The sequence below is a fragment of the Ruditapes philippinarum genome, unplaced genomic scaffold, assembly GCF_026571515.1.
Source record: "Ruditapes philippinarum isolate M1 unplaced genomic scaffold, ASM2657151v2 ctg734_1_1_1_1, whole genome shotgun sequence".
Lineage (NCBI taxonomy): Eukaryota > Metazoa > Mollusca > Bivalvia > Venerida > Veneridae > Ruditapes > Ruditapes philippinarum.
Window position 1 is genome coordinate 102874 of NW_026855182.1, and position 14181 is coordinate 117054.

The 14181-nt window shown below is 33.5% G+C and overlaps 1 protein-coding gene across 1 annotated transcript; it reads left to right on the forward strand.

The window, feature by feature from the left end:
* Positions 1–580: 580 nt before the first annotated feature.
* Positions 581–11331, forward strand: LOC132742330 (bone morphogenetic protein 7-like). The gene is made up of 6 exons (XM_060730697.1): positions 581–1459; positions 5326–5506; positions 6280–6431; positions 6831–7034; positions 7447–7517; positions 9164–11331. The coding sequence occupies exons 1-6, from the start codon at positions 1066–1068 to the stop codon at positions 9422–9424; spliced, it is 1263 nt and encodes a 420-aa protein (XP_060586680.1). The 5' UTR covers positions 581–1065; the 3' UTR covers positions 9425–11331.
* Positions 11332–14181: the final 2850 nt, after the last annotated feature.

Sequence of the window (14181 nt, forward strand, 5' to 3'; positions counted from 1 at the left end):
ATTATAGCAGATCACAACTTTCATCAGAAGTAGAATTAACTTTACATCATAGGAATTAAACTAACCAGTTATTATGAAATTTAAATGGACTTATTAACTAAATCATTCATCATTTTTAGGGAAAACTTCATATTATGCTTTGACTGAATTGTCTGCACTCGTCCCATGTTTCTGCTAGTTAACAGGGTGTTTCAATCATCCTTGTTATCAGTCTTTCTGGTCTGTAAACGTTTACTTGATTGATTTTCAATACACGTGGTTTGCTTATAACAATAATTAAATTTATAGATTTGTACAACTTATAATAATTGCGTGCGTATTTATAGAAATGATTTTATCTTTCATTTGATATATCTATAGATTTATCTACATGTATGTCCATAAACACATGTTCAAAGACACTTGTATTGAAACGTCCACAAATAGGTTAATTATTATCAATTTTAATAATATACAGTTTTAATAACTTACAGTCAACATTACGTTTTGTCTCGGTTTGAAACACACGCACCTGTTAAAAATGTTACTATAAATAGAACAGACAGGTATATACGAATCCCCCCAGGCGCCTCTAATGTTATTAATGCACTGATTTCTTTGTGTACATTTAGCATTCCTTTCGGAACAGATATCTCTTTGTAAACCTAGTTTTATACTTTTAAACTTTTTTGGATTTAACAGGTGTTTCGTGTGATCTGATAATTGACACAGGGCTTCATTTAAAGTAATTTTCTGTACCGTTCAAAAAATCTTTTTAAAGTTGAGAATCCTTAGTTAATTGAGTGAGAATTTATTTGGGAGATGATAGTTAACAATGTGATTTACCCGGTGTGTATATAAAAGTTGTCGGATATAAACATAAGTACATCTGTAGAAAAAGAAGTATATTAAGGATATCTTAACTCGGGTAATAGATTTGTTTTAAAGCATAATTAACCGAAATGTAGGCTCAATAATACAGTGTTAAAAGGTAAGAAATACTGACGGAGCAGAAAGGCTCCCAAGTTAAATTAACAAAAATTGAAAGATTGTGAATTGTGGGTTTGGGGAGTGTATAAAATTAAAATGAAGGTTAATAAAGTTGTGAACAATTTGTCAGTAGTAATTTATATACTTCTGGAGCTATTAAATAACGCAATATGTTCGGAGTTTTTCGCGGACAATGGTATTGGGCACCAGCAGACGATCGTGATTGATCATCATCACAAACGGAAACAGGCCGAGGTGCAGGCCGAGATTCTACAGTTACTGGGTTTGCACCAGCGACCTCACGTAGTGAAACACGGATATGACTATTCGGCGCCAAAGTTTATGATAAGTTTATACAATTCATTGCAAACTGCAGACGGCGAAGGAATAACAGACGAAGTTGAGTTTCATAGTAAAGTGAATCTTACGTTAGGGAAAGCTATTGAACATATTAACGGAACTGACGTCATCAGAAGCTTTATAAATCACGGTACGTAGCTATGGATTGCACGTGAGGGGTAGATATTTCTTCTTTTTAACAAGATGTCATAATTATATCAAAACTGAAACTGTTGCTTTTTTGTTTTGCTGTCTTATAGCAGTGATATACAATGTAATAATAAACAATAAAGGTCACATTACGTCTATGCTTAAGTAACGTTACGTTAAACGTAAAAATCGTTAATGAGAGAGCGTAACAATGTTACAAATATGAGGAGCAACAGGGGTATAATATGAGCCGTGTCACGACAAAACCAACATAATGGGTTTGCGACCAGCATGGATCCAGATCCATGCTGGTCGCAAACGCACTATGTTGGTTTTGTCGTGACGCGGCTCATAAAGATTTAACGGATAGGGTTTTCCTGGTTGACACATGGGTGAAAAATTTGGAATAATTCATCCGAAGTAAACAATAATACAACATGATCCAAGATAATTCACCTGGTGTGTAAATAAACTGGAGACGTTTAAAATAGCTAAACAAATACCAGCAAGTAGTTGTCAACATTATTAAAGTTTGATAAATGTTTAATATAAACAATCTTGTTTAAAACGGCATAGACCAAACCATTCCTATGCTCACATAGATGTTTCAGATCATATACACTGCAAATTAATTTACAAAGATTATTTTCATACAAGTACTAATAAATTAATATAAGTTAATTAAATTAGCTAAAGTTCGAGAGTATTTGTGCAACTTAAGCCTTATAAATTATGACATTTTAGGGTATCTAAATTATTTTTTGGGGGGAAATTTAACAAATGTATGATACCTTTCTTTCTTAAGATTAAAGTAAACATTTATAAATAATGATTTTCTCATAAAAGTCAAGCATGCATTAAAAATCAGTCTTAACAAATTTTGAAAATTTTCTGGTTATAAGGAACTTCTTAACATTTCTCTTTCAAATGAAAATAAAATGCGTATACAGTGTATTTGACCTCTATTTCCATTAAAATCACCGACATGCATGTTCATTTTAGCTCAATTATCTCGTATTAACCAGAAAGAAACGCACACTTGAGAGTGACAAAAATAAAAAAATTCAATGCAACTAAAAACAAAACATGCGAGTATCAGAAGTCATTTCATAAATTTATAAACGTCGGTTTGGGAAGCAGTGCCTTTCCACATGCCTGGTACAGTCGACATGCCCACTTGTAGACTAAGCAGCGTGTGTACATCATTTTATAAACAGTTCTGAGGCAAGCGTTTAAGGCACATTATGCCTCAGAAACGAATAAATTTTTCCTTCTTTAGAAATGACAAACATCAGTTTTTATAGCAACTAAGTAACGGTTTTACAACATGTAAGATGCTTATATAACCTGAAGAAAGTAATAATGTAATGTGAAAATATTTGTTATATAAGCATGATAAGTAGCAAAATGTAAATTTTGACTTCCATACAATATACTAAATAACTATAAGAATACTAATAGCCGAAACGCAACAGAGGTAAAATATGGTTCAGATAATTGACCAAGTTTCTGGAAACAATATATAATATGACAAAAAATAAAAGCTTTTAGATTAGAGGAATATAATTAAAACAGTTCTAAGACATAATGTGCCTTTAAGAAACTTTTCTTTGAATATGTATTACACAACTAATACAATACAGATTTATCTATTTTCAGACACTTTCTGGACATAGTAAAAAATAAAAATAAAGACTTCATTATATAAATAGTATAATAAGGCTACAGCAACGTGTAATCTAATTCTCATATTATATGGCTTTTTATATATAATTTATAAACGCGTAAATAACGTGGCTTTGTAACTAAATGCGTAAATATCTGTATAACAGCAACACGGACAAGGAAAAAAACACAACTTAGAACATACAATTTAAAATGTGATTCATGTTATAACGTTAGTGTACATGCTGTCAGACGATAGAAAAAGAACTTAAGATTTTTACCTGAGATATGGTTTATTGTAAAGGCTACAAATGTCAGCCATTAACAATTATTAAATCAATCTTAGCCGATCCTTTCCTACATTTACAAACAGTTAATCATTCAGTTTATCTTAATCATTGTAAGGTAACATACGAATCTTATCATTAAAATGTTAAAAATAAAAAAAAAAAAAAACAAAGAACATTTAAAGGAACTCTACTGAGGTCACATGAAATTTGAAAATATTAACAAATATCTAGATTGGAAAAAAAACTGCAAATGGTGACAAAGAAATATACTCAGAATTATATTGTAAATAGATTTCTAAGCGATTATTTGCAGGATTTGAGTTCCAATTGCGAAAAGTGTTTTCAGTCCCGTCATGTAAAAAAAACAACCCAGTAGAGTCCCTTTAAAACTAACCTTTTTTCTGACTATTCATAATTATAGCTATTAGAATTAAATGAATGTAACGACTTACGTGTATTGTATGTGACTAAATATATATGATATTTTTTTTATTATGCTTTTCTACACAATTATTTTCCTAATCAATACCTTATATTATAGTTATACATTTGTTAAATTTTGAACCATAAATTAGTCCCTAAAATAACTTTAAATTGAACATTAAAATTTGATATCATACAATCATATTCAAATACATTTGAGCCGTGTCGAGACAAAACCAACTTATTGCGTTTGCGACCAGCATGGATCCAGACCAGCCTGCGCATCCGCGCAGTCTGATCAGGATTCATGCTGTTCGCTTACAAATTCTATATTAACAAGTAGAGAAACTGATAGCGAACAGCATGGATCCTTATCAGACTACGCGGATGCGCAGACTGGTCTGGATCCATGCTGGTCGCAAACCCATTATGTTGGTTTTGTCGTGACGCGGCTCATATAATGACTAAAGCATCAGACACGGTTTGAATCTTTCCGGCTAATGTTTGTTACCACGATACACTAACAAGATAATGGGTTTGTAGGCAGATGTTCTAAAATGTTTGGATAAAACATCAATTAGGATGATTATATAGTCAGAAGTCATTGAGTGTAGATCTCCTTGAAGAAGCAGACATTAATGCGTTGTTGGTAAAAGTTAATCGTCATTGTATATCTTCATTTTTTTCTTCAATTTTTATTTTTTTTTTTTACAAAAATAACATTTTATTTTTTTATTTAAGTAACTGGGTTTTTGGTTTTTTTAAACCTTGGGGTTTTATTTTTAAAAAATCTGGGTTTTAAAAGGGGTTTCCCACTTTTCCTCTGGGGTGTTACCAATTTTTTTTTTTTTTTTTTTTTTCAAATTGCTACTTCTACGTTTCTGGGTTTTTACTTAAGTTTTTTCCCTTTTCCTTTTAATTCTTTCTTTTGACAGTGTTATTATGCTGTTAAAATCGTATTGTGTTTTCATTGTTCATTTTAAAAATGTCGGCTTTAAGTGACATCTCTTCATGAGGTTTTTAATAGTAACTTGGAAGTCATCTGCTTTAAATTAATAGTTAATTATGCAATAAACCTTTAGCCTGCCGACAACAGTTTGGTCAATAAAGACCAAGATCAACTGACACGTCCGCTATTCAGTCAGTAATTATATTGAAATTTGGCTTTATTAAAAATTGTTGGGTTTGTCCAGATTTAAAGATGAACAAGTCAATTTAAGATAATTATGGGTTAATGAAAATAACACAGAGAGATCCACTTCATGTGACTAAATATTAGATGCTTATATCGAAACATATTTTTCTAGCATAATGAAACCAAACTCTGTACAAGATAGAAGTAGAGATAAATGAAGGTTACCTTCGGCGTCATTTATGACATCCGATAATGATTCATGTTAACAATTCAGTATGCATGTAACAAGTCTCCTCGGATACGATTATAAAATATACCTTATAACGCATTTTCTCTTTTTATTTTGCTATACAGCGGATAAAATTCCACATCTACGTCACGATAAAGATGCGACATTTTACTTTGATACAAGCGACATTTCAACGGCAGAACTCGTTATGGGAGCTGAGTTCCGGCTTTACAAGGAGGCTAAAAAGTCCAGAGATTCCAATGTATTGATAGAAATATTCCGAATAACACAGGGCCAGGATCCAGAGTAAGAACTTTAAAAAGTTATGATTACAAAATTGGTGGAATTCGGTTTCTTTTGAAATATTCGATAAAATGATATGTTTAAATTATCTGATTTACAACATATTTTTTCACTGGGGTACGCAATTTCCTGAAATCCTAGGATTATCTTTTAAACTTAGCCACGAGCTTCAGTTCTATAAATATGTAACTTCTTTTCAACTTTCGAAAAGAGTTTCGAATCAACTTTCGGTCAAACTTTCCAGTTTCTTTTAATCAAAATTGACTTGCATAAACGTCAAGCTCACTTTTCCGTACTGGCTTGTAGACCTTTTTCATTTTAAACTTAAACAATTTTAGATCGCACAATGTTTACCAATCATATGCTTTAAGTTACACTTCCTCAGATGAGTGCACATTTTTCATGAAGACTTTAAGAAGAAAAACTGTATATATAATAATACTCACAATACTGGTCGATCTTTTAATATTTAATGATGGATTCTGTGTAGATAAGCGCTATTTCAGATTGTCTTGGTGGCAGTATTTAAGGTCAACCTGAGCGTTTGTAACTTCTCTGTTCTTGTCTGAACATGTCATGTAATGAAAATGACATACAAATAAATATATGAAAAAAGTCCGCCAGCAGTATAGAGTCTGGTCAGACGGATGTGCAGACTGGCGTGACTCTTTAATGGTGGTAAAAGTCGGTCATTTTTGTCGCTAGCTAGATAACGGTTACTAGTAGACTAAACACAAGAACTTGATGAATAATTTGAAACTTAACTATTATTGTAGGGACAAGAGTCTTGAACCGGAAGCGAACATGACGGTGCCCTGGGACTATGAGGGTTGGATCAACTTTAACGTAACCAGGGCAGTCTATCTGTGGACATATCTACCTTACATGAACCTTGGTCTATATATGAAAGTTACAGTATTAGCAAAAGGTAGGTGTAGGTTTGGTAAATGTTCATACCTGTGCCTAATAATTATTTTTACAGTCGACGTCTTTAAAATATTTCTTTAAAAAAAAAGCATTTGGTATAGCTGTTCGTGGGCTTTGTACACGTCATACACCAGAATCAGTTTCTATTGCCAAGGTGAGAAAAAGAAACAAGGTAGATAAATGACCTCACCCTTTCTTGCAATCCTATAAAATCATTGTGTACCCTGTCTTGCGATTACAAGCACGTGTTACTTTTGATCTGGGATCCTATCCATTTCAACTTTAACTTTTCTTGCGATAACAGGAAGAAAACTTGCTTTTATACTGTGAAAACACAATAAATTTATCTGTCACCATTTTTATAGATTTGTTTTGAAAACGAACCCTTGAAATTTTTCAGATAACCGTGTCATAGACCCTGGTAAAGTTGGTATTATAGGGCATAGGGGACCAGACGACAAACAAGCGTTCCTCGTTGGATTTTTCAAAATGGCGCGGGGTGAATTAAATTTACGTCATCGGAGATCCGCCGACCAATCAGAAAACAGTACTCCAAACGAGGCTGAAAATTACTATTACTGGGGAAAAGGAGCGGATAGTTATTGTAAGTTTCATGAAATCATTAAACTTTACCCGAAAGTCTTAAATAAAGTTTTAATAAAATTAGTTTAGAATAAACTAAGGCAGCGTAATGCCTGGCCGTCATTTTGTCTCTGAATATGTTTCCTGAAAAATGACTATGTAATAAAATTGCAATGTATATATGTATATATTATCCTAATGTATAGTTTTGTTAACTGAAAAGTTTTTCATGAGGTCTTTATAATGTTTACATTATATTATCTTTCATTCATTATGTCCTTTATGCATTCTCCACATGATTAATGTTCACTTTATAATTATATGGAAAAAAAGTTAAATACACCTGGTGTATGAAACAAACAGTAAATCGGCAGTGAAAGCGGCCTGCACCTGTTTGGCGCATTAATCTATGGAAATATGTTTATGTCTTGCAGCAATGGACTACAGAAAAAGTGCATGCCAAAGACATACATTATATGTTAGTTTTAAAAGTTTAGGCTGGCAGGTAGGTCTGTTTACATCATTCTCTTCAAAGAATAAATAATATAAAGAAACGTGGTTTCCCAATTTCTGTTTATTGGATATAAATTAGCCTTGAACCATAAAATAGAGTTGTTATGTATTTTGGAACTCTGTGATTACAATATTCTTCATTCTTGGATTTGGGTCAAGATGGGCTGGTCCCCTTTTCGTGTCATATTGTGACTAAAGCTTTAATCGGTGAAAGGTGGTTTCGTGCGTTCCATTATACTGCTAATTAGCAGGGACGGACTCAAGAATGGTAACCAGGGTACATTCTGCAAGTAACTTTATAAACATGATGCTATGGTTGGATTCTAACCTAACCACTCTGAAATGTTGATGTCACCGTTTCAGTCACTCAATTAGAAGATTTTAAGGTCGTTAGGACGGTTTAATAACTGTCGTATAGTGTTATTTACAAGCTAGGTAGTGAATACTTGCTATATTTTCAAGTTTTGTTAATTTGTTAGTGAAACAGCTTTTTCCCCAACAACATTCATGCCTGGATTTTAATTGATGAAATGAGTATCTCAGAAATGTATGCCCTATTTTCCTTACTACTTTAAGATAAAATTGTTTTTTCATACAACCCCAGCTTTTATTTACGAGAAAACAGGTGTAATAAATATGTCTGGCTTTTTGATATATCACATTAACAACAATTATCAGTTAATCCGCTGCCAAAGAAAAAAACAACATCGGCCTCTTTAATCTTCCTTTAAAATAAGTAAGCATCCAATCTCATCTATGAAGTTTTGCTTATTAATGTGAATACGATGGTGGTCTGATCCATGGAAATAGTAAAGCTTTTAATAAAAGTGTTTTGATTCCTGTTTTAAGCCTTTCCACTTATTTTATGGTTAAACTGTTAATCACTGCTTTGCAAGTAGAAAAAGGCCTCGATTTTTATCATGGCAAAATCAATATTTTCTGGTAGATAAGTGGTTTAACTTAAAGACTTAGCCAATATAGATAATCTTTTGAGAATGAAAATCTAACGTTTCGTTATATAGAGGAATTTGGAACCAAATGGTCAAGGTCATTGACCATCCATTTATTCACTATTCGCCGTTATGGGTTCGAATCCAGCCAGAGGCTTTGAATTCGTCCTTGTTAGAAATCTGGTCGACTAGCTTTCGTAAAAAAGGTCACTGGCTCTACTTGGTTGCATGCTAGTGCCGGCACCCGACTGTCTGCCTCTACCATAGAGCTTTAATGTCATAATTCGACATTATTTATAAAGTGAGCTAAAGTAAACACAAACTTTCACTAGAGACTTTTGTTCTCCATTAACCGACCTAAGCATGTTATCAATTATATTTTGTTTTGCCTAATTTTTAAAACCGTTGCATTAATATGTCATCAAAGTCTTGTTTTTTCTGATAATGAAACTGCTTAACATTAAATGTACAAATCTTGTTTATCTCGATGTATCATCGCTTTTCTGTATAGCCGAACATAACACTAGATATACACTGGTGGATGATCGGCATGTTACATTAAGCATCTCCTAAATTAATACGAAACAGTTCCAATACCAATGCGGATCGAGGACATTATGATATTACAAATCATCGTTTAAGTGGGCTAATTTTAAAATTATATCAATTCGCTTTTCAATTTTTTCAGGACTGGATTATCGCCCCTGAAGGATACCCAGCATTTTACTGTGGTGGCGAATGCACTTTCCCGCTAGGGGCGCACATGAACGCTACAAATCACGCGATCGTGCAGACGCTTGTCCATCTAACGAAACCTTATGTAGTTCCAAAACCATGCTGCGCGCCGACCAAGCTGTCGGCCATTCAAGTTTTATTCTTCGACGAAAAATCAAATGTTGTTTTAAAAAGATATCCAAATATGAAAGTTAAAGCGTGTGGTTGCCATTAGAAGAAAAATGACACAAAATTCAACTTAAAACATGGAATATGGAATGTCCTATAAAACAGCGAACAAATAAAGATGGAATAAAGGTTTAAAATAAATGGTTATTTCACAGCGAAATATCTGACACACTGCTTGAAGAGAATGATAAAATGGTAGAAACGACTTTAGCTCTTTCAAGGCAAACTTTAGATGAACACGAGTTTCCATAAAAAAGCTATGCAATATTCATTCATACATTATTTACTTCATCTATGTCATTTTGATAGGTGATATTCTTAAATTTATTCATATTTTTGGACTGATGAAAAATCTTTGCTTTTTTGTGATAAAAAAACACGAGAAATGTAAATACGTTAATGCAAAAATTGTCTCAAAATATTGTTGTTTTCTGTTTCACTGAAATGTCAACACTTGTTTTTTGTACAGAAATTTGTTATCTTTTGTTACATGCACCTTGATATATGATGTTTTGGCATTTTGTGACCTGTACATTTTGTTTTTATCATACTAACCACTGTCAGGTTAATGTATAGGGGGCATGTAATCACTCAAAATTAAGTATTACAGCATTTGTTATATGCATATTTAAGGTAATACATCAAACTTGAATTCGTCGTTTCTGCACTTTCTGTGACTATTCAAGATAAGGACAGAGTGTAACAACTGTCCACATGTTTATTTTGATTCTGAGAAACGGAAACTAAGTTTTTTCTCTCAATTTTTTTTGCTGATTAGAAATCTTTCAGCATATGGACGGTGCGAATAAAATGGTAAATGTACAGTGTCTGGCAAAATAAGAAAGAAATGTATGTACTTACACATGACTGCGTTAACACCATCAATGTCTGACTTTTTTTATTTTATAAACATGAATATGTAAAGAAGCTTTTGAAATAGGTTTATGGTTTTACTTGTACATAATTTGATTTATGAACAATATTTTTGTCATTTCACATATTTATCATTTTGTTTTGTTTACTTCTATTGCTAATGCATATCACACTTGATGATAGCAGGCGTTTTCATTAGCGTCATTAATATTATAAAGAACATATCTATTTGTAGTGAGAATATAGAATATATCTCACGGTTAGATATACGTTTATGACTTATAAGAGTATGTTCCATGTAAGTGTAACGGATTTTAACGTGTTGACTCTAAAGTATAACTGTTTGCATGTAAATTTATAAAATATTCGTTTCATTTAGTACTAATTGATGAAATACTGTAATTAGTTTTTTCCTAAAAAATGCTTTATAGTGTGTAATATACAGTGAGTAATATATAGTGACTGGTGTACAGTGAGTGATATAAAGTGACTGGTGGAGAAGGAGTGATATATAGTGACTGGTGTACAGTGAGTGATATATAGTGACTGGTGTACAGGGAGTGATATATAGTGACTGGTGAACGGCGAGTGATATATAGTAACAGGCGAACAGTGAGTGATATATAGTGACTGGTGTACAGTGAGTGATATATAGTGACTGGTGTACAGGGAGTGATATATAGTGACTGGTGAACGGCGAGTGATATGTAGTAACAGGCGAACAGTGAGTGATATAAAGTGACTGACTGGTGTAGAGTGAGTGATGCATAGTAAATGATGTACAGTGAGTGATATATGGTGAATGGTGAACAGTGAGTGATATATAGTGACTGATGTACAGTGAGTGAAATATTATGACTAATTTACAGTAAATGATATACAGTTCAGTGAGGGATATTGATTATATCTCACTGAAAGGTTACAATATTTCATAAATTAACATTACACATAATTTATCTATCGTTCATTTGCTTTCAGATTTGATTATATGCATTTTCTATTCCTTGATCTGTCTTTCTGATTTTTACATTGTGCTATGACTTTTCTGTTACTCCTGTAATAAATTTTAAAAATTTAAAATTTCTGTCTCTTTTCCTTTCGTAGACATAAGTAACCCGAATAAAAACCAAAATCAAGGGCAAATGTTTAATGTAAATAATTGTCAGTTAACGCCTGGGGATATACGATTTTTAATTTTTGAAAGTTTCAAAAAGAAAGTTTCCCAAACCTTTTTTATTCCAAACTGTACTTATTGCCAAAAAGTAACAGATGAAAAAGTTGGTTCAGGCATTGAAAAATGAGTTAATCTTTGAATACTATAAAAGAACGCCAAAATTAAAAATCTTTTAAGAAATATAAATAAAAGCATTTCAACACAACGAGCCTTTAAGTTGCATTTTCTTCTCTTGTACACGTATAATAATACTAAGCACACCTCGAGGATCCAAATTTGACGAAAAGGGCCGTGGAGATGCGATTTAATGCATTTTCTGAAATGTAACTCAAGTTACAAATGAAGAGCAAGGGAGACAACTGCTTCAGTGACTGTATACTACGTACTTGCTGGCTAATTCCATTTATCTTACTGGCTACTGCCATATTTTAAGGCATTGTTTCAGCCAGAAACGTTTTTGCTTTAAAACATTAGACCTTGACAAAGTTGTGGTCTATCTTTGTACAGTGAGTCCACATGTTAAATACTTATAACTGCCTGCCTCCAGATGAGCCTCAATATTTCAAATAATCAAAATTGAGAAAAATGTAGTAAGCATGTTGAGGAAAGTAAAAGATTCAATATTTAAGTGATGATTTACATGTTATATGCAACTAAAGATTGATTTTGCAGTACTTATTACCATATTTCTACTGCGTGAGTGCATATTTTGAATACTCTTTTGGTAATTTACATGGCTTGCAAGCACCTTTTGCAGTGTGTAAATTACTTTCCTGTTCACCTCATCATATTTTACTTTCAAATACATTTTCAAAAATTCAAAATATTCATTATTATTAACATGAATCTGATGGTCGCATACTACTTTAAGAATTTATTCCGGTAATGTCTGAGCATAGTTAAGATATGATTTAAAAATCTTTAAGATAAAGTTTTTGCTCCGAGTCCCACTTCTCATTTTGGTTCCTAACGGTGAGCAAGGGACAACGTTGCGTTAGTATTCACTTCGACCCAAAAATCGAATTGATACTGCCTACAAGTCCATGAAGTTGGCACAGAGATCGACATTAAACATTCAGCTCGACATTCGATTTATCACTGTTGAGCTTGTATGGGAAGCTGGCAAGACATTCAGCAGAACATTCAGCTCGACATTCGATTTATCACTGTTGAGCTGGGATGTAAAGATAGCTAGACATTCAGCACAACATTCAGCTCGACATTCGTTTCTTATATTTTTTTTGAATGTCGAGCTGGGATGTGAAGCTGGCTAGACATTCAGCACAACATTCAGCTCGACATTCGTTTTTTGTCTTTTTTTGAATGTTGAGCTGGGATGTGAAGCTGGCTAGACATTCAGCACAACATTCAGCTCGACATTCGTTTTTTGTCAATTTTTGAATGTCGAGCTGGAATGTGAAGCTGGCTAGACATTCAGCACAACATTCAGCTCGACATTCGTATTTTGTCTATTTTTTTTAATGTTGTGCTTGGATGTGAAGCTGGCTAGACATTCAGCACAACATTCAGCTCGACATTCGTATTTTGTCTATTTTTTTAATGTTGTGCTTGGATGTGAAGCTGGCTAGACATTCAGCACAACATTCAGCTCGACATTCGTATTTTGTCTATTTTTTGAATGAAGAGCTGGGATGTGAAGCTGGCTAGACATTCAGCACAACATTTAGCTCGACATTCGTTTTTTGTCTATTTTTGAATGTTGAGCTGGGATGTGAAGCTGGCTAGACATTCAGCACAACATTCAGCTCGACATTCGTTTTTTGTAAAGTTTTGAATGTCGAGCTGGAATGTGGAGCTGGCTAGACATTCAGCACAACATTAAGCTCGACATTCGTTTTTTGTCTTTTTTTAATGTTGAGCTGGGATGTGAAGCTGGCTAGACATTCAGCACAACATTCGGCTCGACATTCATTTTTTTCTATTTTTGAATGTTGAGCTGCGATGTGAAGATGGCTAGACATTCAGCACAACATTCAGCTCGACATTCGTTTCTTATATTCTTTTTGAATGTCGAGCTGGAATGTGAAGCTGGCTAGACATTCAGCACAACATTCAGCTCGACATTCGTTTTTAGTCTATCTTTGAATGTTGAGCTGGGATGTGAAGCTGGCTAGACATTCAGCACAACATTCAGCTCGACATTCGTTTTTTTGTATATTTTTGAATGTTGAGCTGGCATGTGAAGCTGGCTAGACATTCAGCACAACATTCAGCTTGACATTCGTTTTTTTTGTCTATTTTTGAATGTCGAGCTGGAATGTGAAGCTGGCTAGACATTCAGCACAACATTCAGCTCGACATTCGTTTTTTGTCTATTTTTGAATGTTGAGCTGGGATGTGAAGCTGGCTAGACATTCAGCACAACATTCAGCTCGACATTCGTTTTTTTGTATATTTTTGAATGTTGAGCTGGCATGTGAAGCTGGCTAGACATTCAGCACAACATTCAGCTCGACATTCGTATTTTGTCTATTTTTTTAATGTTGTGCTTGGATGTGAAGCCGGCTAGACATTCAGCACAACATTCAGCTCGACATTCATTTCTTATATTCTTTTTGAATGTCGAGCTGGGATGTGAAGCTGGCTAGACATTCAGCACAAAATTCAGCTGTGCTGAATGTCTAGCCAGCTTTACATCCCAGCACAACATTCAAAAAATAGACAAAATACGAATGTCGAGCTGAATGTTGTGCTGAATGTCTAGCCAGCTTCACATCCCAGCTCGACATTTAAAA